The 24,800-nt window shown below is 39.7% G+C and overlaps 1 protein-coding gene across 4 annotated transcripts in view; it reads right to left on the bottom strand.

Moving 5' to 3' along the window:
- The window catches only part of LOC111564645 (protein tweety homolog 2-like), a 28,502-nt gene extending 4,289 nt beyond the window's left edge, over positions 1-24,213 (bottom strand). For 2 of the 4 annotated variants that reach the window (XM_055005431.1, XM_035945507.2), the window contains exons 1-10: positions 23,751-24,213; positions 19,930-20,102; positions 15,354-15,465; positions 10,877-11,097; positions 8,464-8,559; positions 6,944-7,016; positions 4,752-4,821; positions 4,600-4,655; positions 3,463-3,555; positions 3,287-3,379 (exon numbers count right to left, since the gene is read on the bottom strand). In XM_055005431.1, the coding sequence (XP_054861406.1) occupies positions 3,287-3,379; positions 3,463-3,555; positions 4,600-4,655; positions 4,752-4,821; positions 6,944-7,016; positions 8,464-8,559; positions 10,877-11,097; positions 15,354-15,465; positions 19,930-20,102; positions 23,751-23,879 (1,116 nt within the window). In that variant the 5' untranslated portion in view covers positions 23,880-24,213. The remainder of the gene's footprint in view (positions 1-3,286; positions 3,380-3,462; positions 3,556-4,599; positions 4,656-4,751; positions 4,822-6,943; positions 7,017-8,463; positions 8,560-10,876; positions 11,098-15,353; positions 15,466-19,929; positions 20,103-23,750) is intronic. The other 2 variants (XM_035945506.2, XM_055005430.1) reach the window with 2 other exon arrangements.
- Between the last annotated feature and the right edge of the window lie 587 nt (positions 24,214-24,800).

Genomic DNA, 24,800 nt, shown 5'->3' with positions numbered 1-24,800 from the left:
CTGTGATGATATGCATTTTACACATGCATTCTTAGTTTGCTTTGCATGTTATACTCAACTAACAAGCTCTGAGAAGCAGGATACCGTGACATCACTGGCATGTGTGTTGCCAGTGTTACTGAGCTGCTGAATAATCCAAAATGTTTTAGAGCAGGGATGTCACACACGGGCCAAAACCGGCCCGCCAGAGTGCCCAATCCGGCCCGCAGGATGACTTTGCAAAGTGTAAAAATTACAAAGGTGAAAATGAGTACTTACCGTGAAAATATTTAAAGACAGTAAACATTGTACAATATAATGTCAGTCAGCAGTTTCAGTACGACAAAGTTTTATTTTGTGGAATCCTATTATTCATGCACTGCCACAACTTTTATGCATTTTGTGTGTATACATTTTATATATTTACAAGGCAGAGGGATAACTAAATCTTTTCCTTAATAGTTCCCACTTTAGCTTGTGTGATGTGTCAGTTCAGGAGGTCAGGATTACCACACAGATGTGGAAATGAATGTAAATTTAAGATGATTTCTAGATCTTGATAAGTTGCAAAATATCATATTGTTCAATTCCAGATACCTGCAACTAAATGTTTTGTGCCTTTGTAGACACACTGACCTGTAAGTGGTAATGTGTAAATGATAAACTGAGGCATAATATTGTTGAATTTCCACTCATTATTCTTAAAAAAATTCCAGGTTGTTCATAATGTTCTGTGAAAACGATAATTCATTGAATGTGAAAATTTTCACAATGTACTTTTTTGCACTAAAACAAAAGGAAAAATTTGGAGTTGTTGTTATTCTAGGTTATTATGCTGTGATTTTACTCGTCCGGCCCACTTAAGATCAAACTGGGCTAAATGTGGCCCCTGAACTAAAATGACACCCCTGTTTTAAAGCTTCTTACCTTTCAATGTAAGGAATGTATATACACTGCCCAGCCAAAAAAAAGTTGCACACTCTAGTATTTTGTTGGACTGTCTTTAGTTTGAATATGGCACTCATTCGCTGTGGCGTTTCTGCAATGTCACAGCATTTATTTCTGTCCAGAGATGCATTATTTTACACCAAGATCTTATATTGATGATGGGAGAGTTGGATCATTGCACAAAGTCTTCTCCAGCACATCCCAAACATTCTCAATGCAGCTAAGGTCTGGACTCTATGGAGGCCAATCTGTGTGTGAAAACGATGTCTCATGCTCCCTGAACCACTCATTCACAGTGTGAGCCCCATGAATCCTGACATTATCATCTTGGAACATGCCCATGCTATCAGGGAAGAAAAACGCCATTGATGGAAAGACCTGGTCATTCAGTATATTCAGGTAGTCAGCTGACCTCATTCTTTGGGAACATAACGTTGCTGAACCTGACCAACCCCAGATCATAACCCTAACAACCACAGGCTTGTAGGCACTAGCCATGATGAGTTCATCACTTCATCTGCCTCTCTTCTTACCCTGATGCGTCCATCACTTTGGAACAGGGTAAATCTGGACTCATCAGACCACATGACCGACCACATTTGTTGATGGTTCACCACTGTCCTTCCAGGTTTCAATAATGTGTTCAATAGTTCTTAACCTGATTTTACTAGTTTCAGAAATCTCCTTAGTTGTTTTCTTTGCTTGATGCAGGCCCTTCTGAAATAGATTAACATCCTTTCCATGACCACAGGATATGTCTTCCGACATGGCTGTTTAAGAAATGAGAAGCTCCTCACTGCATCAGTGAGGGTAAAATAAGTTTTTGTCAGCGGAAACGCATTCGTCACTGCCTTAATTATCCACTGGAAGGCTCTCACCCCTTATCTGCTATGGATAGCCAATCCATCAATCTACAATTCCACTGAAATTTGCAAATCCAAGCCCAATGTGACAACAGGGGAAACTTACTGCTGTCCATCTTGGCTTATTTCTATGCTTTTGTTAAACTATGACTCACCTACCCACAGTACGCACTACTACAGTCATCACAGAACAGCCCTTGAGCTAGAGTCCCTCACTTGACTGGTTGGTCGATATGGTCTCATCCGATCAAATTCTCATTGGCTGAATAATCACCGGTGTTACTTTAATGAAGACAAACGGGTTCATCAATAGCCTTCTGGGATTAATCTTTTTTTTTTGGCAGGGGGAGGAACCGACTACCTTTCCACACGTTTTCACAATTTTATACTCACCCAACCCAACAGAGACTCCTAGGGCTAACTTAGTAATGGCACGGTTGCAATTTGTCAAAGCAAATGGCCAAAAATGCAGTGTGCATATTACACCTCAATTACCAAACCAGCATAATATTTAAGAACAGCAGGATAACTGTTCTTCTGCTGGGGTTAGGCACAGATTTCAAGCTGGCAAGTGTGCTCCAAGTCGATTGTTAAGGGTTCAGTACAAAATAATTTGATTAAATGATTTCACATGCGGGCTGCACAGTGGCGTAGTGGTTAGCACTTTCGCCTTGCAGCGAGAAGATCCCTGGTTCGCGTCCCGGCTTTCCCGGGATCTTTCTGCATGGAGTTTGCATGTTCTCCCTGTGCATGCGTGGGTTTTCTCCGGGTACTCCGGCTTCCTCCCACAGTCCAAAAATATGCTGAGGTTAATTGATTATTCTAAATTGCCCGTAGGTGTGAATGTGAGAGTGCTTGTTTGTCTATATATGTAGTCCTGCGACAGACTGGTGACCTGTCTAGGGTGTCCCCTGCCTTCGCCCGAGTCAGCTGGGATAGGCTCCAGCCCCCCCGCGACCCTAGTGAGGATTAAGTGGTGTATAGATAATGGATGGATGGATGGATGGATTTCACATGCAGCAAACACCAGCTTTTTTGTATTATTTTTATATATTTATAATTTATCCAGGTTTATAAGGCTAGCAAGTAGCGTGTATTCAGTGCACTTTGTGTGATTGTGTAGACATTATTTCCCTGCAATTAAAAAATTAGTTGAGGATCAGTTGCACAAACATCTTGTCTGGTTGACTGCAGCTGTAGAATGCGCTACCTTATGTTTCAATCACAGCAACAAGAAAGACTTATTTTCATTAATAAATAAATCTCTGACAAGTTTATCTATTTATTTTAGATTAGTACAACTAGAGGCAGTGAATGGAGCCTGTCTACCAGATACACAGTGTAACGACAGTTGCAGTGGTGTATATAAATATGTCAGTGTATGAGAAGCACATAGAGATAAGGTTCAAAATCTGTCAAGTTGGTCCTCCAAGTGGCTTTGAGCTATGCTAGAAAGCAGTCCTACTAAAAGCGTCCCGGTCAGAATTTGACCTTACCTTGTGTAGCCCACGGCAGTCTAGGAAGGCTGTTAGCTGGTGCAGGCTGAACTCAGTGGAGTTTAACAGTCGCTGGATCCCCAAAAGGTCCCTCTGTATAACAAGGTAAGAGAGGGGAGTGAATAATATACGCTTCTCTACAGCCTGGTGTAATAGTTTGTCAGCCAGCCACTTGCCTCAGCAGTAGGAAAGACGGGCACAGAGAACTGCAGCAAGCCCTGGATCTGGATTTGCATGGTGGTCAGAGAACGCTGGCAGATTGTCAAAGACTGCAAAAACATAATCACCCAGCACATCACACACACGCAGGCATTCATCACCAACAATAAGCAGATCTTATTAAATAGAGTATTGTTTATGAGCAGCATGTCAACAAGTAATTTGGTGTTAAGTAAGGTTTTATAATGCGCTTAACAGAGGACACATTTCTTTCCAGACAGATTATCCTTTGCCACCAACCGTCTCACCCACCACTGTCCCTCCTCCCATCCCTACCACCAATCTCAAGCACAAACAAAAAGCAATATGTATATCAACTAGGCCATGAGACAAAAGATCATCCCTACCTACTTAACAGGCATCGTTTTAATCCATAAATGGGTACTGTGATAATAATTACTGATCATGGATTTATCCTCAACAAATTCACTCAATACATGCCTACAGATGCAGAACTGCTCGTGTAGAAAAAGAAAAAAATATTTCAAATCCCCATCATACAAATAGTATAATACCAAAATAAGAAATGGGATCACACTAAATTCTCATTGAAACGCTGAAACACGCGAGCTGAAGTGTGTGTGATGGTAAAGTGAAGTATTATTCAGAAAGGAAAATCTCCTCATCTGTATGTAGGCATTAGATTCACACTGAGAGAACTAAGAATCACATTTATTCGACAAGGTAACATCTAAATTCAGTTGCCTTGAAAATAAGTGATTTCTGAATAGCAGCAGTTAAATTCCAGGGTTGTGATACTCAAGCTGCTCAGGTTTTGTTGAAATTGTACAAATTTTTTTAAGGCCATTTTAATAAATGTGCATTTCAAGCACGAATAATTAGCCTCTTTGGAAAATGTGAGTGGTCTAAATGTTTCTTTGAAACATCATAAACACAAGATATGATAAGCAAACACTGACATTGATCAACAAAGCTTGAGTGGCTTATGTACAGTAGTTGCCCTTGGGGTATATAATAACAGAATATATAATAATTAGGCTGCCTGGTGTCGTAACAAGTTGAAAACTAAGTTTAAAATACCAATACATTTTCCAGTGTGCAGACAGTGACGACTCTGGACGTTTAGTCAATACCTGTTGGAAGGGGTTTGGTAGATTCGGCCTGCAGAACAAATAATAGTGTGCAACATCTGGAAGGGTGGAGAAATAGGAAGATTAGCGTAGTGTTTAACATTCAGTGACAGAGAGCTGGTGTCTGTACAATTTTGCTTGTAACTATAAATTACCTGTACTGAGGAAATCCTTGGTTTGGTTAACAATAAACTTGTCCGGAGACACACAAAAGTCACTGGTGCCCTGATGAAAACAATACATGGTAATCGTAGTGCAGTGAAGTCACGATCTACATTCAAATTCTTGTGCCACCATTAATCAAAACGGACGTTATTGACAATCACTCATTTACACCATATTTATCACCTTTTAACTCAGCAGGTGTACACTTAACACACAACACCACACACATACATATACAAAGAAAATGTGTGGTATGTAGCAACAGACAGCAAACATTATGGATCATGTAGAGCATGTCTTGCTTTGCTGAACATTGATGATACACCCAAATCTTTTCATGCTCTTTAATTCATCCATGGAGAGCTGCTAATGTGCATGCATAAACAGCTATGGGTCAAGGTCATGCAATCTCTGTGAATTTATTACCAGAACATAAAAACATGGTTTTTAACAAAGAAAAAGAGGCAAATACACAGAATAATTTCTTGCATGCATGCATAATTCCCAGCTGGGGAGAATAACAGACTGCCATTCAAACTGCTAAAAAATTAAAGGGCTCAAGAAATGTGTTGGATCAACCATAAAAGCTTTATGTCAGTCCTTATTTATTCCTCGAATAGTCTCAAGTCCACTCAAGAGTTGTCTTTCAACAGCTTGTCACTATAAAGCTAAAGGGACGACACAGTGAGCAAACCTACTTTGACTGTACAAAAGTGATGATCAACAAAACAAATAATATAAAGGTGCGCACGATACAACAAAGTAAAACATATTGGATTACAACTTCAAAGTAAAAAAAAAAGGCATAACCATCAGTTCCACTTCCTATGTCGAACTCCTTTATTCTCCCACCTTACTTTTAGATTATCAACACACCCCTTAACGCAGCTGCAATCACATGACATTTGTTTTCAGCAACATGTCAGCCACCGTTAGGATGTTAGCCTTCATCTCTATCTCATTATACTAGCAGGGACATTTTGTTTATGCTGGTCTCATCAAATATGTATAAATTTGAGTATTTTCTAGGACACTGTCATCATCTACATTCTTTTCAAAAGGCACCGTGTTTTCTCACACAGTTTTTTTTAAAATAATGATGTGCAGGTGCAACAAGTTTACTTGCTTGTTTTGCATGCTGTCCCACATTCAGTTTCTTTGACTGAAGACCGTGTGCGCTATGATAAACTACTTAGTATGGAGGACTAGCCTACCTATTAATAACTGGTCAAGGATATTTACTTCTGCTCACGTAACAGTCCAATACCGAGAGAGACCTAAATGTTAAAGACGAGCTTTGGATAAGCTGACCTGAGAGGTCAGAAGTTTAATGTGGGGTCATCTTTGGCAATAATAATCCAAGCTAAGCCAAAGGCACCATTCAAGATAGTGGTCATTTGGCTGTATAGCTGCAGAGAATTTCCACAAGAATCACAGCAGATGTCTGCGATTCACACCCATGTAGTTAATTTCAAGTTAAAATCAGCCTCCCCTCCGCTTTATCGTCTCTGCCCCTCCAAAACAGCTGTCAAATCTGGTGGGATAATCCACAGATGTGAGGTTGCTCTGCAGGAGGTAGGGAGATCAAGGGCAGGATACAGTGGACATGAGGGATCGAGGAGGGCTGGAACAAAGGGGTACTTCTTGTACCCCAGACAGTGTCCCTAATACGAGCACCATTAAACACGGTAAGCACAGATGCGCTGAGCACATGGTGTGCAGCCATGAAGACAGAACAGTCTGTCAGAAATAAGGAGGCCTGAAAGAGAAATAAAACTGAGCTCAACGACGGAGGAGATTTCAAAGAAAGCAGAGCTAGCAATTAGGGCGAGAAAGGTGCTTGTTTACAGTGGGGCTGAGGGCTGCGCCTAAAAGACTGGGGTGGTATAATCAGCTTTACTGCATGACTGACCCTAGAAAAGAGCTCGTTGCAACTTAAACAAACAGATACAGGCATTTTTTAAGCGGCTAAGATGTTCAAATGCTTGGCCACATGTTTACTGACAGTAACACCCTTGGGAGGAATTTCATGGGATATGGAGCAAAATACAAGAACCACCGGTCCAATAAGTCGTGTATAGGGGCGACTATGTCTGACTGATTTCACTTATTTAATTAAATCAACAAAGCAAGCATGTTGGGCTTCAAAAGAAATACACTTTTTACACTTTGTTTTTCTCACCACAGCTGTAGCAGTAGCAGCTCCTAGCGAGGCCCAGCTCAGGATCAGAGACAGCGCAACAAAACCCATGATCCTGCAGGAAAATTGCAAATGGGAATGGGTGTGTGGGGGGTGGGGGAGGAGGAGTGGGGTGGGTGACAGGGAGAATCAGATAAAATCAGTTTGTCTTTGTACCAGTGATCTCCAGACCCTTTTCACCCAGTTAATTTGATTTATTCTTTTGGCTTTACTTGGAAATTATTCTCCTTCTGCCTGAAGACAGCGGCTTAACTTGCACAGCACGCCGAATATTAGACCATACAGCGGAAATTCAATTTATTATAGAGTGATATGATGATAAATTAATTCTTGATTCTTTGCTTAATTCACTAGTTAGGAATATATTAAAATAAAATTTAAAAAATTGATTCAGAAATATGTTTAATTGAAGCAAAATAATTGTTCAATGGAGGGAGTCTGACGACTTTCCATCTCCATCTCCTTTGTTATTTCTGCTCTGTTGGATTCCAGTATTTTACTCGGCTGCACTTGGCAGCTATGATGTATTGGCTTTCAGTCACTGAAAACTGTCACTGTCAATCAAAAGTTGCCACAAGTTTTGATTTGTCAGCCTCTTGTTTTATCTGACCCCTTTTGTCTGAAAGGAGTTCACTAGGGTTTTAACATTATGGAGGTGCATGGAAATAAAAAAATAAAAAATAAAAAAAACCATTCCATTATCAACAACAACTTCTTAGAGATCACTGGCAGAAGCTTGAGGAAGTGCAGTGAACATGAGGTACTGTAGATAAATCAAGTAAAAAGAGAAAGTATGACCCCCTGATGGATGTAAAGAGGCTGAAGAGGGCTTCGCTTCTCAACTCGCTCCTCGGACCTTCTTGAAAGCACCAATAAAGCAGCCTGAGAGCACTTAATAATTAGTTAAGGGAGCAGACTCATCCTATTCAGGCGATCAATAGGCATTAGTGAGGCCCATCAGAGAGAGATGTGAAGAGCGATCCTGAGCATCATCTGCTAACACTGACACGTACGTTGCACTAAATTGGGCAAATGGGATGGGAAGTTGGGACTGTGGATTTGCTTGTCAGACATCAGTGTTGGTTTAAATTACTGGCTGCAGTTTACTAAATCAAATGTTCTTCCACTGACTCTTTCTATTCCTTTCATTGTTTTGGAATCTAAACTTCTTTTCTCTCAGCCGCTTGCTATACGCGTATAGCAGTGCAAAACTGCCTTTAGCCGTATGTAGAAATGAAAGACAAGCCACTCAGGAGAGAAAGAAGGCCAGTGCCTTTGTCAGTGCTATTTGAGGATATAACACTATCATTTTGTGTATCATTTGTTAATGGAGGGACCTATATGGTGCCAGAGAGGCTGACTAGTGCCCTGTCTGTCTGCGGTCTACAAGCAGAGGCCGGCGAGAACAAAGGAGCACCTCAAGACAAAAAGAAGGTTAGAAAAAGGCCTCTGAAAGAAGATGAAAAGCAAAATATCTCCACATAAAGAATGAGGGTACCTACGTGATAAGCAGACATTGAGAGTGTTTCGCCATCCCCAAGCACATGGCCAAGCAGATGACCAGATCCACGATGAGCAGCAGCAGGTAACTCAGCCATCTATAAGACAGCAAAATGAAACACGAGTGTGACAATTCTCATCACTCTCTTTCACTTAAAGACAATGTAACTCATGCACATGTACATGCCTCAGGAGGTGCTGACATATGTTCGGGGCTGAACACGTGAGATCTGTATGTCGTATATCAGCATTGTGGTCTTCTAGTTAGATCCCCATCTGTTTCAGGTAATTTCCAGCTTCTTGGCTGAATAATTCAACACCACAAATCCATAGGCATTAATTTTTAATTTTTCTTTGAGAATGTCCTTCACAGGAAGGGCTAATGCTCAGCCTGGGCTTCTTGTGTGTGTTTTCTGACCAGTGGAACATGAAGGAACTCCTGTGCCTCATTCCTAACTTCACACACCCTAAGACTAATAGGAAAAAAAGATAAAGGATGTCACACATACAAGAAATTCACATTGATACTACATATTGACATGGACTGGCTGCAGTGTACCTGCAGCATAATTGTGAATCTGTGCATGAAGGTCAGTAGAAAATACGATTCTCTCCTCTTTCATAGAAGTCCAGATGTACTCTAATAGACTTTGAAAGTAAGAATGTCCATTCCTTTTGCTAACAAAAAAGGGCATGTGAACAGAGAAAAACACTAAAAGAGATTGCGCTATACCTTTTTTGCATAAGCATGGTATTTTTTGTGAGCACATTGGCAGAAATGTATTCAGACACAGAATAGAGGAGGATATAATATTGGAAAACTGAATGGGTATCTTTTTTTGTTTGCCTTGTTCAAATAACACTGGAGTGGCCGTAACATTTGCTGTTCATCAATAAAACCCTGCTGCAGGCTGTTCATAGCCCAGTGGCTGCATGAAATCCAATCAAGACCCAGGAGATTGGTGTCGGGCAACTGTAGTCCAAAAGAGTATCTGGTGTCTGGATGGTAAGAGCACACTGGGAATATGGTCGTATGAAATTAATCATTAGAATACTGTATCACTACCAGTGGCACAAAAGCGGATGTTTGTGCTTTGTTGTGCCAGGAACTAGAGACACTTACCATTACTGTAGGTACAATAAGAGTTACAGAGAAAAACAAGAAAACATATGCATGTTATATATCAAGCTTTCCAAAAATCTAAATACAATTTCAGGAAGAGGTGGTCTAAGACTGCCTATCTTGTGAAGCAGTAGGAGCTACATGACGAAGACAGCTTTCCATAGACATAAAAAATGAGTCTCATAAGAAGCAAACAAAGTAATAAGCAGAGCTGTTATCTTGCTGCACACACTTACATAAGTAAGCAGAATGCATATTTTTTTTGTATATTTCGAGTGAAAAGGCTTCATTTTAACTGTGTGTACTGCAGCACTGATGTGTGATGTTTGCAATGAAAGATTTCCATCAGAGTTTCACATTTGAAAAGGTAGTGCAGAGTGTTGAACACATATTATTTTACTGTTTGCCAGTAGATTTAAACTGAAATGAGCAGTTTTTTGGAAGAATATCAAAGGATGACATTAACTTGTGTGATGACTTGTAGGTACATCCTTACAAAAGCATCCAGACAAACCATGGTTTCTTATTACCACTCTGTCTAATGCCGCACAAATTCTGCTGCGGAAGGCACCACTACCCCCTAAATCTGCCGTCTTTTAGTCTAATCAAAATTATTCTACATGCACAGTAATTAACAGACTGCAAATGGTGCAAACCTTGGGGCACAACAGCATGATGGAGTTTTATGTCCTCAAAAGTAAAACAAGCCACAAACGCTATTAAATTGCACTTTACCTCACAGTTCCCACTTAACTTACATTTCTGAGCAGTAGCCTTTCTAACCTCGTAAGTTTGCCTCTCGAGTTAATTCTAGGTATTTTAGCCATTTGAGCTGCTTTATTGTTTGGTGAGTGTGTGTTGTTTTTCCCTTCTTATTAAATCGAATTTTTGGCCTTTTTCCTCAGTCTTTCTAAAGAACATAGTTCTTAAAAAGAGAGCGACATCAAAATAATAACTGCAATCAATGTGAGCAACAGTCTGCAGGTAAGGAGATCATTTACGGTCTAATAGCCACTCTGCCATGCATCACATTGTGCGAGGGCAATATGTATTACAGCTCAAACTGCACAGTGGGAGATAAGCTCAATTTCAGCTTTCATTTATGTAGCAATCAGGAAAAATAGCTTTTCCGGTCTGTGTTCCGGAGGGAAGATCAGTAAAATCCCATCTGCTCTGTGTCTGCTCTGCATCACTTATAGTCCCATTCTGAGCAGCATGTTTACTTCAGCCACACACAGAGCAAAATAAAATAATGTCCACCACCCCAGAGGAGATAGGAAGGCTCCACCCACCTGTAATACTCAATGAAGGCCGTTTGGTCCGCAATGACTGCCAAGTCAACATTGGTTTTGCTAATGTCTGGCAGAGCAGTCAGCTCACGGATGACATTGTTGACCATCAGCTGCAAGAAGCGCAGAGCTTGGAGGTAGTCAGCCCTTGTGGCAAATATCTCATCCAGGCGTTCAAGGTGTTCTTTAAGTCCAGTTCCCACACTGCCCTGAGATCCTGAAATCTAAAAAAGAACAAATTAAATAAGAACAAATAAGAAAGGGAAAGAAATGAAAGACAATCGGATAGGTAACAGTATAATGCAGGGAGGGGAAGGTGAAGAGGAGTCAGAGGGAAAATAGGGTCAGTATGAAACAGGAACATAAATAAATCCATAAAATCTGATATTCTTAAAAAAACAGGCAGATTGAAAATATATAGAGAGGTGAAAGAACCAAAGGAGCACTCCCTCGAGAAAAGATTAACTTTTCTCTTCAAGCCTGTGTTTTATTCAGATAAACAATGTTAGAGTGGAATACTGATAACAATACCAGGGAGACCTGTTATCACAGGGGTCTTTGATAGTGAGAACAGAGTGGGAGGAAGCACGGTGGAATAGTAAATACATTCTACTTTTTCTAATGCAGTAAATGTCTGTACTTTCATAGCATGAATAGAACAAGAAACAAGTTAATTTTGACATGGATGCTGACAGATGGGAAAATGACAATCACAGTTACATTATCTTCACTCCTATATAGATCATTCTTTAAAAAGTGACATTAAAAGCACAGTGTTCCCTAAAAATGAGAAGGAAATCCAATTGAAAATATAGCACCAAAAACTTTTCATTTCAGTGTTGTTTTTTTCTGACAAAGTTGCTTGATATCTGTAATAAACAACAATTTGACATTTTTGGAAAATCTGGTTGAATGTTAGAAGGGGGGGTGGGTGGGGTTGACATTTGTCTGTTAAAAAATAGGCTACAGATGGTTCTTCTTCATTTAGCTTAGTGAAAACAAGGGAAAATAGTATAACATCTGCCATTTTTCAGGTGGGTTTGTTCCCAGCTGTTTCTGGCTATAAGTCTCTGGCAATTAAACTGCTCACATGCAAGACATAGTCCAGCACATTTGTGCTCTTGTGCAGCTTAAACAAAGAAGATGCAGCATGATTTGCAAACTTTCAAGGTCCTAGTAAATATAGGAAGATTAAGTCAACTTTAGACTGAGCCTGGAGAACTGTTTCTCTGTGTTTTCAGTCTCTTTGTTGAATTCAGCTGACAAGATGCTGCCTGTGAAGTGCCATCAATTTCCTTTTATTTTTAAATAAGCATTACTTAAAAACATTAGAGCTCAAAATGAAACAGCAAAGATTTAGGTCTTATAGTGCCGTCTTAACTGTAACACATCTCTTCAACTTACAGTGTAGCAGAACACAAACACATAAACCTACCACAATGACTTTGCAGGAGCACTAAACATTTCATTGAGTAGAAGATATTGCGCTCCGTATTCTAATTCACGGCACTTTGCAGCAGTCCCACTTCCTTTATCTATTATCTTCTCTCCATTATACCCGCGACTTCTTCAACAAACTCAAGAATTTTGAGTGAGACTGTTCATTCCCACACTATGAAAACTCACCACAAAGAAGATAAAACTGTATCTCGGTCTCCTTGACGCTATAACGTTTCAAACAGCCTTGATTAAATTTTACTGAGTCAATGTTCCGGATGGTTTGTAAGTAAGACCCCGGAAAGAGTATCCTGACGGAGATGCAGCAAAGATACAGGCCCATCCTCCACTCCAGCAATCCCAAGGGGGTGAGTGTGTGATTGCCAGTAAACTGCTCTCACTCCCCACCACTATGTTCATCATCCCTCACAGTTCCTGCCACAACACCTAAAATCTTATCTGCAAGCCAGTCTGCCTGACTGTGAGAAATGGGATCCATCAGCTAGCTGCTCTGGGTGATCCACATTTCTCTAATCTGGACTGTCCCATCTTCCTTTAAAATGGATTAAGTTCGCTTTTACTGAAAGCGGGTCACAAGGAGGATTCTCCATATTGGATATGCCTGTTAAATGAGACTGACTGATTTGAGGCTCACAGCAGCTCTGCCTGAAACGCCAATTTTACATGCAACTGAACTGTCCTGCTTAATGCTTTCAGTGATTTTTATACGAGATTTACTGTAATAACTGTGACAATAAAACAATATATATGATCGCAGCACTTTAAAGTCAAGCAAGGTTATACAATGAGAAACAGGACCCTGAGGAGAGACATTTAAAGGGAAATGACACATGGCGCAGAAAATAGCAATCGTTTTGTTCCAAGAGTCACTAGGCAGCTTTTACTTTCGAAAAAAAGAAGAGCCATATGTAAGAGAGTAACCACTGCTCTAAATTGGAAACAGACATTTTGATATAGTGTGACAGCCATGTTTTCTCATCCTTTATACTCCCTTGCAGCACTGAAGAACCCTTAATACTGCAACCTGAATGCTGGAAATATGGCTGAAATATTGAATGTCTGTGAACAATCAAAAACCCCCTTAGATAGCAAAGGCAGGATGGCCCTACTCATCAAATCTTTCCGTCTATGACACATGATAATCCCTTGCAGAGTGTGAGAGTGCATATTTTATCATGAGGAGAGCCTCAAAAAGCCATCAGGAGAGCCAAACAGCTCAGATTGTAAATCACCAACCTCTCTGGAGCCTTGAGAAGCAGAGATTTGGATGCTCCTGTTCCTATTTACTTTGCCTGACAAATGCCTTTAAGGTTTTAAAATAAAGCAAACTACTGCAGTGATTACCTTTAAACCAAGTTAACAGAAACATAAATGAAAAGTGAAGAAAAGATTTGGGAGGCAAAAAAGAACAGTAGAGGAATCATTATAAATCATGAAACTAAACACACACTAAAGCATCTTTGGCTTGTTAGGATGGCTGGCTCATCAGCTCTGTAAGTGCAGGACATGACATCAAACTATAATTTAGCATGTGAGAAAGCCTTTGTATCCCAGAGGGGACATTTATGCTTCTTATGCTACCATGGTATACATCATGCTATAGGACCAAATCAATACCAAAATACCTAAGAGAAAGTGCATAGCAAGGATGCGGAATCATCACAAAGTACTGCACGCTTTTCCAGGTTATTTATTATACCAAGCTAGAAATAAAGCAGCCTAATACAATAACTTTGAAATATAGCATCTACTGCCTTTATGACGGTTATAATTTTACATTTTTGTTGAAACTCCTTTGGAGATGCATGGATTTAACTTTATGGACATTTTGGAGGTGGTAGTTTGTGGTGCTGCTGAATAATAGTGTATTATACTGAGAATTGTTTCGTGCTTATCTACAGTGCATTGTCAGCCACATATATAGTAAATGTGGCTGACAACATAGACATTTCTCAGCATAATGTACCATTATTCAACAGCGTTGCAACTACAACCTCCAAAATGACCACAAAGTTGAAACAACACCCAACGGGTTCACAAATTTTCTGTATCTCCATGAAGGCAAACTAAACCGAGGGTCCAAAATGACCATTAAACTCAATTAACACCTTAGTAAACAGTTTCAACAAAAATAATATGAACGAATTTATAAATATATTGGTTTATTGCAAGTAAAAATAAAGTTTTCCCATATCCATCTTGCAAAATCTGTTTTCTCTTCATGTACAGTGAGAGTCAGCATACACAATGCATGCACTAATCTGTTTGTGCTCATACATTCATGCAATATGTGTGCATATGAACACTTTAAGTGGACGCGTGATATTGACATGATCATGCACACAAACACACGCATGCGGTCCAGATACTGAAATGGAGCGAGATGGAAAGAGGAGAAGCTTAACATCCATTAGTGTGCTGCAGATGGAAGTTAATCCTCTTCTTACTCATTGTGATTATTGCTTCTTGCAAGGCCTTCCCTATCCCTCCTCCACCCTAAGCCTCCAAAATAACTTCTCTGAATGCAGGTCAGGAGTTGGGAAGAAATATTCCCCATTTACAAATCCCAAGACAGCAGTCACCTCAATTCCTTCACTGCAACAAAAAGTGGATATAGAGCCCCTGCAGTGTGGTGCTGCTTTGAGACAGATGTACACCTCATTATTATAGCAGGATCATTGGTGTCTACCAGCTGTAAAACAGTCTTTCCAAGCAGAGTGAGACACTAAGCCATGAGATGATCGTGCATTTGCCTCCAAAATGTTGCCAGTTGTTAATAATGTAAGAAGTATGGGGTGAGCATTTATTCACAACAAAATTAGTGTTCTTGTTTTACACAACTGTGACACTTTTACTGCCTGGTCAGCTCATACTGAATCTGCTGGAAAATTGTTAAATTACATTAGTTATGAATAAAAACATAAAAACATTAAAAAAAATCATTTCAGGGACCACATTAAATGCTTATGATGTTATAATTGTACAGTAGATTGTAGAGCAAAGCTTGGCATTCATCCCTCACCAGATTGTTGATGCCACCCAATGTGTGATTGGCATTGTAGAGTGAGTAGGTCAGCTGGTACACCCCGTCGTTGGTCTCACTGTTCCCATAGAAACCCACTCCTACAGCCGAGCTGTGAAAAGAAGGAACTGAGATGAAATAAATGAGTAAATAAACACAGTTAATTTGCTGTCTGCTTTATCATGCCTCTTCTTCACTACAGACTGAATGAGGTTGTTACAGAGCAATAAAAATAAAGAAGTGTTATTTGTAATACCACAGAGCAAAAACGCATACAGGGAATTAAAAAAAAACAAGCAATTTTCATCCCAGTTTTGTATTTGTAGGATAGCTTAATGAAGTATAACCTATAGTTTGTTTGGTTCTGCTTGCCTCAGTCTTCTCTCACCACTTGCTACCATATGGACTAGGATGTTGTGAAACTGGAGGAGTTAGATTGAAAACTAAATGCCATGTATCAAGCACACTAAACCTTCAGTAAATGTGAATCTGTTGACCAATTCACAGCTAAATCCACATCAGAATTCTGTTTCACACCTGAAAATGCATTCAGTTGGAATACACAGAATCCCTATTTCCCACCTTGCTGCACCCTTTGGAGACTGTGTCTGAGCCTCTGTAATAGGAAGGATTAGTGTCCCTCCTAACCCCCAGAGCCAGTGGACCCCTGCTGCTAACAGTCTACAGTACCATGAGCAATTGTACAATTTCACCATATTCGATTGCAGTAAGATCATTCTATACAAAGGTTGGAAGTTGGTCACACTTTTGACCGCATGGTCGTGAGGGAGGTGCCGGTAGAGCAGGGAGCCCATCAATCACACTCCAGATAGCAGGAGAACAGAGCTGAATTGTTGTTTCTGGGATACACCATGCACACACAAACACAGAGGTAAACGAAGTCCTAGTTTACTCTCACACTGACTCGTATATTGAGGACTTTTAACACCATCTGTGCTGCTAAAGTACAAAAAAATCTAACACAAACAGTCAGGTAGTCACATAGCCAAGGCTACAATCCTCCTCAGTGAAACAAAGTTAAGTTAGTAGAAGTTTGATAAATGGACGGCGTGTCTTATTTTAATTTAGTGTCCATTATATCCTGTTAGGGAGTGTGCGATAACAGTAGTGTGAATGTTTCTGCCATTAACTTCAAGAGAATTTTAAATTAAAAGATGAGAGTCTAGTAAATGACTGATCATCACTCCACATCAAATGGTCTTCATTAGAACACATATTTTATAATTTCATCAAAAAAGACAACAATGTGCTTCTATTCCCTCACTTTCATGTGCGTAAAAATATGTTCAATAGTGTAACTTGACCAGGGGTTTCCTTTTGCATGGACTGTTCACATATAAAAGAGCGGTGGGTGTCGTACTTTCACTTCATCCTACCTTTTTTGTGTTGAGATTGCAATCGGAGCCAGAAGGCATAAACCAACACCGGAGAACTGACTATGACAGAAAAATAGCTCATCTGCAAAAAGAGAAAACATTTAGTTTGGTATGTATGAGGGCTGCACAGTGGCTCGGTGGTTAGCACCTCTGCCTTGCAGCTAGAAGATCCTAGCTTGCCTTCTAGGGATCTTTCTGCATAGAGTTTGCATGTTCTCCCTGTACATATGTGGCTTTTCTCTGAGTTCGCCGGCTTCCTAGCACAGTCCAAAAACATGCTGAGGTTAATTGGTAACTCTAAACTGTCCATAGGTGTGAATGTCAGTGTGATTTTTTTGTCTCTCTGTGTAGCCCTGCAACAGGCTGGTGACCTGTCCAGGGTGTCCCCTGCCTTCACCCAAAGTCAGTTAGGATAGACTCCAGCCCCACTGAGACCCTAATGAGGATTAAGTGGTATATAGATAATGGATGGATGGATGGATGGATGGTTGTAGAACTATGTATCATGGGGCTTTGCAATCAAATATTAGAATTTAGACCTAGAGTTTCCTTTTCCTTTTTCAGCTTTATTGACAGCACAGCAGTGAGAGAGAGACAGGAAAGCAGAGAATAGAATGGGGGAAGGACCTGCAGCAAAGGACCCTGGGCTGGATTAGAACCTTTGATTAGCTACCTTTGCAAATCTGAAAAAAGGGGCTTCAGGTGTAAAAATGGAGAAAAAATGTACATGCATATGAATAGTGTGGAAGAGGGAGTCTCATTTTTTGTCTCATTGTCACATTCAGATCACAATATCAAGTAAAAACATTATATTTCACTTTTTCAATACTTTTGGAGGACACTGTAGGTGTGTGTTTCTTTTTGAGTTCACTCATATCCCACAGCATGTCATCTTTTAAGTATAATGAATAAGACTGCCTGTTTCTTTTCCAATGAACTAGTACATCTGGTTATGATTAGGGGCACTGGGGGCAAATTCTATTCAATCCAGTGTGAGCAAAATAATAAAATGAAATAAAATAAAATAAGATACAATTACAGTAATCTTGGCAACTCAAACTGCATGGACATGGTTATAAAATTACTTCATTCAGCTGGTTAAAAGAAACTTAATTTACTCCATTCATTCTCCAGAGGTCAAGAACAATCATCCACGGAAGTGCGGCAGCTCTTTAAATCCCTTTTTGTGTTTGAGCTCTACAGTGCAGCTGAAATGTGTTTTTCTCAAAAAAAATCCCACTGAATTAAGAGATGGAAAAAATGACTGAAAGAGTCATGACTAACAAATGACATGGAAGTACAAGGAATTACTGTATGTCTCCACCCATGTTATTAGATAAACACCTCATGACACAGAGAAGAGCACAAAAACACGTACAGTCAGTGCCTTTTATAGACAAGAGATTTTTTGTTTCTATTTTTTATGGAATCCAACTCTCTGAACTATTCAGTTAAACTCATCCTGCTTTAGGTCAGAACTTCCATCAGTAACAGCATATGTGAACAAGCACAAAAGCTTTGATAGTAAAAATCTATGACAAATTAGCACAAGTCAAGTTTTTCACCTTATTAAACCACCCATATGGTATTGTTTTATAGGAGATACATCATGGGCAAAATAAGCAGTCAGTACTATGGCTGAGCGTTTTTGCCTTGAAACTGCAGAGTACCGATGATATGGATTCAGTCTTTTGGGATTTTATATGTAGCAAACCTAAGGAAACAATCCTGTTAACTTGCAACATTTGACTTTCTGCATCATTATTTTGTTTCAGAATCATTTTCTATTTCAAATATATCCAGCTAAGTGACTCCAGTATTACAACTTGTCATTATGTAGCATAGTTTTACAGTGTGAACAGATAATTAGGTGAACTGATGTGCTTGATGGCTACACATGGAACGGGCAACAGTCACAATTCACAGGACAAAAGATCAGAGGAGCTCGAGAGAAATGATCGCCTACGCTGAATGGCAATGGCACTTGATTGATTGATTGATGTGCTCGAGTTGCAGCAAGTGGGAAGGAGTGATTGGACAGAAAGGCAGGGATTTGTAGAGTTCTATCAAAGCCACTTTAAGGTATAAAGGGGTTATTTTCATGGGTAAAAACTTCTAAGTATGCAACTTTATTGCATGGGGATGAGTTTTTAGGGATTTAATCAGTGACCGGAAAGGGACTTTAAAAGGAATACAGTCTTAAAGATGAAATACTATTATCAGTTAGCAAGTAAAATGTCATCCAGTGGGAGCAGGAACCATTGCACGTGTAGTTTAATCCACTAAACGTCACCTTTAATGTGAAGTCTCTTCAATCTCATATTTAATCATGGGTAGATTATTTAAGTGTATGCTGTATGAGGTACTTCATTTGTTAAACTGAATTGTGACATGGGTCTACACAGACAGAGGAGAGATCTTAGCAGAGACTATATGCCAGAGCCCCTTTAACTAAACAGCATCATGCAGAATCACTTAGCATTACAACAGGCCCCGTGTGCTGCAGTGGTGGCTGAGAGCTAACGAAGTTAAAACCCAACACCGTCACAAGTTTAGACAGATCTGTACACAAATTCAATCAAGCCTGTGGGCGATTCATTTGTTCCCTTTCATTTCTGCCAGAACATTTTTTTATATCAATGAGTATTAAATCAAATCTAAAAGTACAACTATGTCTGACAATGTGGCTCTGGAAGTTTTATGGATGCTCGTTGCCAGTTAATGCACGTACAAACTGTCAGTACAATCGAAAAGCAAAAATAATAATTAAAAAAAAGGTTGAACCTAAGTCTTGTAGAACACTTAAATGAACAAATTTCTATGGGTGTGAACTGATAGGCAAGAGATTTAGGAGTCTGATCACTGCTGATGATGTGGCTTGCCAACTTACCTTGGAGGAACTCACAAATCTGACACGATAATAAAAGACTGTGAGGCAGCCAGAAGAGCAAATTTATTTGATTTCTATTGCAATTTGATTAGAACTTTCTTCAACAGTTCCAGTCTACATTGTCTCAATGAATTTCTGGATTAAACTATTCACAGATGGATTTTTTTTAAAAAAAAAAAAAAGGGGGGGGGGGGGGGGGCTTTCAGTTAACACTCAATTGAGCAATATTTTTACACAATTATTAGAATAAGATAATTTTACAATGAGAAACAAAATAGCTAACACTTACCATATGATGAGACCAGTGACAACAGCAACCAAGGTGACACAACAGGTATTAGGCCTCTTGGTGTCTTCATCTACGTCTTTTCGGCAGCAGCACAAGCACACCAGGAATATTGCCAGAACCAGCAGGCTCAGACCAAGACCCACGGCACCAACACATGCTAGAAATATCAAAGACTGAGGCAGAGAAGCAGAAAGAAAGAGAAAAGAGCCAAAAAAATAAAGATGCCATCTGTTAAAGTCATGATTAAGATGTGATTTTATCCTGAAAATAAGTCAAGAGCTTTTCAACATATTGTACCATCAAATGCCTATAAAGATACAAAAAGCTGTTACATATGTGGTCTCAGGGTGTCAGGCGAGCTGACCCCACCACCCAAAAGGTTGATTGCTGAGTGAAAACAACCCACCGGTATCAAACAACACTCATGTGTAGAGATATTTTTTGAGGTTAGTGTGTGGTCATGTCATTCATATCATCAACATTATCACTGCTGACTTCAGGATAGAACACAGAAATTGGTGGTCATGGGGCAAGCACAGTTCATAGAGAACCTCAGCGTTTTCTGCCAAGTGCTGTAGCAGAACTTGGACTGTAGCTTTGAGGAAAACAGTAACGATCCGGGGCTGTGTGAGCGGAAGGCCATGTGACACAACGGCTTTCATTCAGTCTTGTGATTCCTGAGAGTAGAAACTATTTGAAGCCCGAAGGACAGAAAGAAACAGAAGAAAGCTGCAGAAACACTTCACTGAAATAGTTTGTTCTCGGACACTGACTATCTTAACTGTACGTAAACAGATACAGAATTGTTAGTGAGCTCCGAGGCAGAAAATTGCATCATTTATTTGCATCAGATTATCGTGTGGGAGTATTTATTTATGTTTCTGTTGCATTTCAATATTGAGGTTATAATACTGTTCATTCTCTTGTCAAAAATGTCCCGCGATCATTTTATGAAGCAAACTTGCCAGATGTTTTTAGCAGCTCATTTTCCACTGTACTGTTGTAAGACAAAGGACTCATCAATCGATCAGTTTCTGATCATAACACAAATCCCCAAGCATTCTGACTGCTACATAGACACTGATATAGGGAACGGCTTCTGCTTTCAGCCTGGTATCAGTATTGGAACTAAAGTATCCTGGCTGGTCTTGTATACGGCTGTCAAGAATATTTTGTGGATTCAAAACATTTTAGCTCTTGCTTAAAACAACAAACCAGAGACAGGCATGACCTTGATTTTACTTGCAAATAATATGCATTGCAAGTTTCAATGCCCACAGTTTCAGAGAGCTGACGTCTGGCTGACTAAGTAGAGCTCTTCCATGGCTATGTTTGTGGCTAATTTTTCCATTTGGATGGTATCGACACAATGACTGAATGTGAATTGCAGGCCTGTTGTTTTGCATATTCAAACAAAGTCCTTCAGTGTTCAAAATCTGTTCCAATTTATGCTGTCTTAGTCCTGTTTTTCTCTTAGTTTCACAAAACCGGTGATGAAGTCAGTCAACAGAGGTAGACTGACTTCAAACACACAAAAGAATGAATGAAGGGCCATGTTGTAATAAACATTATATCTGTTGCTTACAGACTCATGGTGCTTTCCAAACTAAAATCACACAATCATGCCCAAATTCGAAAATCGAATTATGCAAGCTACAGCCAACATTACATCCAGTGATGTGACATCAGTTGCATCTTGAAGTAAATAGGTCAGTGGAGAGATGGTGCCAGCTGAGCTGAGCCACCTTAACTGGCACCCAGTCCAAACTCCTAATCCAATGATTCGCTAATTGTTGGTTTTGGAGGGCACTGCTGATGAGTAAAGTCGATGTGTGCCGAGTCTGATGGTTTCAAATCTGGTTTTCTGTTGCTACAACTCAGTACAGGCCTGTCATAAGCACAATGCTGCCAGTTGCACACACTTCTCTGATTTTCCACTCCACTGTTTTCTAATTAGACATACAGCACTTCCATTTCCAGTGGATGCAATGTCATAACAAGGCAACAGATGCATGAAAGACAATAAAAAAAGACACAAAACAATGACAGTACAGTCACTGAACTAAAAGGTCACTGATCTTTTATCTTCCTAAAAGGACGTTTGTATAAAGTAGGCTTAAGTGTGTCTGTCTAATTTAATTAAATAGCAAGCCTTAGGAAATGTGTCTGTCGCTGTTCTGCATTTTCCACTTTTCTCAGGAGACAGCAGATCAGCATGCCAAATGAAGAACATGAGTTATTTTTAGGTTTGAGACTGTGTCAGCCCTGCAGAATACCACAGCCTCTGTGACTCGTCAGTTACTGGTGCTCAGCTGAGTTGGTGTGGCACTGTTGGGATTCAAGGATGGACTTTGATAAATAAAGAAAGACAAACAGTGGCAGACCCAAATAAAAGAGAGAAAAGTTCTTGGTATTTTTTTTTTGTATGTATTGACAGATGACCTTGATTCAAAGGACTCTGCATTGAAATGCACATAAACACTCATAAACAGTCTGCGTATTATTTAGAGACCCGCATGAAGTCAGTGAATTTTTCAAAAAGACCTAAAATAATGTGTGTAAGAAGTCTGTTTTAAGTTCAAAACAGGATCAGCACTGTTGCTCTTCGAGTGAATATGTGCACAGACTTTTTAAATTACATTTGGCAGCAGTATTTCCTGTTACACAACAAATGAACACAAGACTTTTATTTTTTGTAATAAGTTAACAAATGCACTGCTGATAGCCCAGCTCATGGGAGCTTAATAAGTGAATTTTAATTAAATTTATGGCTGTCAAACTATGCAGCCTCTTTGTGATATCATATGGCTTTTTTGTATCACAGCATACTCTGGAAGCCTGTGTTAAACCTTTATAGACATATGAATCAAATTTATATCGTAGGCAAAAGACTACAAACACAGGAAAAGACAAAAGTGAAGTGAATAACATAAAGGGACATTATAATCAGTTCAAAGACACGATGGAATGCAGAGTGAAAACTATGGGAACTTCCATCAAACTGTGGATTTTATCATTAATGACTGCGTTCTCGCAGGCCACAGTCAGTCCCCATCACTAAACATGAAATTTACAGTACATTCACCCTTAAATGACTGTAAATGTGCCCTGGGGAAATTATCACTCACAGTGAAAACAATTTGTACCTTTTAGGCATTTGTCTCACAATCAAGTCTCACTTAAAAAGAAAATAAAATGTGGGAAGGACAAAATCCCCTCCAACAGGGAATGTGTTCTTTATGGTGAAAGGATGAACAGATATCCAGCGTGACTTCAAAAAAAAAGAAAAAAGAAAAAGAAAGAAAAAAGACCCGTAGTTGTGGTTACTGCAAGTTGAGACTGCAAGAGTTCAATAATGAACAGTTGGGTGAATATAACAAGCTGAGTGTTCAATCATATTTAAGGTATAAAAAGATTTGTCAGATCTCACAAAGAACTGTGCAAATACACATAGAAAACGCAGATACTGCTGAACATTGTTGTTTACCATTTGGGGTACTTCAATGCCGGCGTAGTTAATACAGATCATGTGTTATCATGTGATATCTGCGGGACAGTACGAGTTCTGGGTTCTTACTTCCTGATACTGGAACCAAACATTTGAGGCAGCAACGCCGATACGTCTCAGGGACTCAAAAGAAAGACAAACTTTATCATCCAACCAAGGAGTTTGTTTTAAACGACTTTCTATAGGTTTGTACATCTAAATATGCTTACCGCTGTTTTTGAAAGTCAGTGGTCCACAACACTACATATAGTTTTTTTCTGCTGAGATTCTTTTGAAAATCCGTGCGCCTTTACGCACAAGCACAGTTACCAACCTGCTGATAGCTCGCCTCCCCCGGTTTGAAAGTGCTGTCGACCGACTGGAACAAGAAATTGAAGTGAGGGAAATTGTGCAGCCAGTATGTCCACCACGGAGCAACGTAATCAAGCCTTGCAGTGGCCATTACTGCTTTAAAAGTCAATCTGCCAAACCACAGCCGATGGGCTTCCCTTTGAGAGCCTGGCACTCAAATATTCCTAGGTTTCTATGAAAAGCAAAAATCAAAATGAAACAATAACAAAAAAATGTTTTAAAAAGCAGCAAAAACACCGCGACCTCTGGAGGTTACAATTACCACAGAGCATCAAAGTTCTTCTTTTTCCATTACACCTTCAGAATAAGGTTGAATATCACTTCTTTCCTCTCCGGTTCCCATAGTTGTGAGTAAAATGCTGAGTTGCACAACTACTGTAACACGTACAGTGCAGGTCAGCCAGGCGTTTGTATCCGAGATGTGGGATCGAGTGACGACATGAACCTGCCTCCTTTAACATAGAAGGCGTGACAAGCACTTTTTGAATCCGGTAAGACCCACAGCATAAATTTATGACAATAAAAAATCACGCGCAACTACAACAGTATACATGCGGATAGTTTTATCAGCTAAATAAATAAATAAATGAAATAACACAAAGCAAACTTCCAGATTACTTCGCTCCTTAAGAATGTCAGTAACGTGTATGTTCTTCTCCACATATGAGGCAAAATAGTTTTTTTGTCGTTTTGTTTTTACCAAGTCACTCAAAATTGTGATTATTCTTTAAAGCGTATAAACAAAGCAGCTCTATGTGGCCTCATCTTGTAGCTGCTGGTTAAGATGTAAGAGTGCACTATTTATGACTTGTGCTGTTAATGTCTGACCTCTTGTGGACAATGAGGCGCACTGAGGTGAACAATAATGAGGATGGTAATGAGCTGCTGCAACCTTTAGTGCAGACTGTTGGCGCCTGCTTTTATTTACAGCGTGATGGTTGTTTTCCAGTGGAGGAAGCTGCATTTACACCTGGATTAGAATCACCACACTAACTGTAATAAATGTGCAGGG

This window comes from Amphiprion ocellaris, chromosome 19 (genome assembly GCF_022539595.1).
Source record: "Amphiprion ocellaris isolate individual 3 ecotype Okinawa chromosome 19, ASM2253959v1, whole genome shotgun sequence".
In the NCBI taxonomy this organism is placed as follows: Eukaryota; Metazoa; Chordata; class Actinopteri; family Pomacentridae; genus Amphiprion; species Amphiprion ocellaris.
This window is presented reverse-complemented; position numbering and strand designations above follow the sequence as displayed.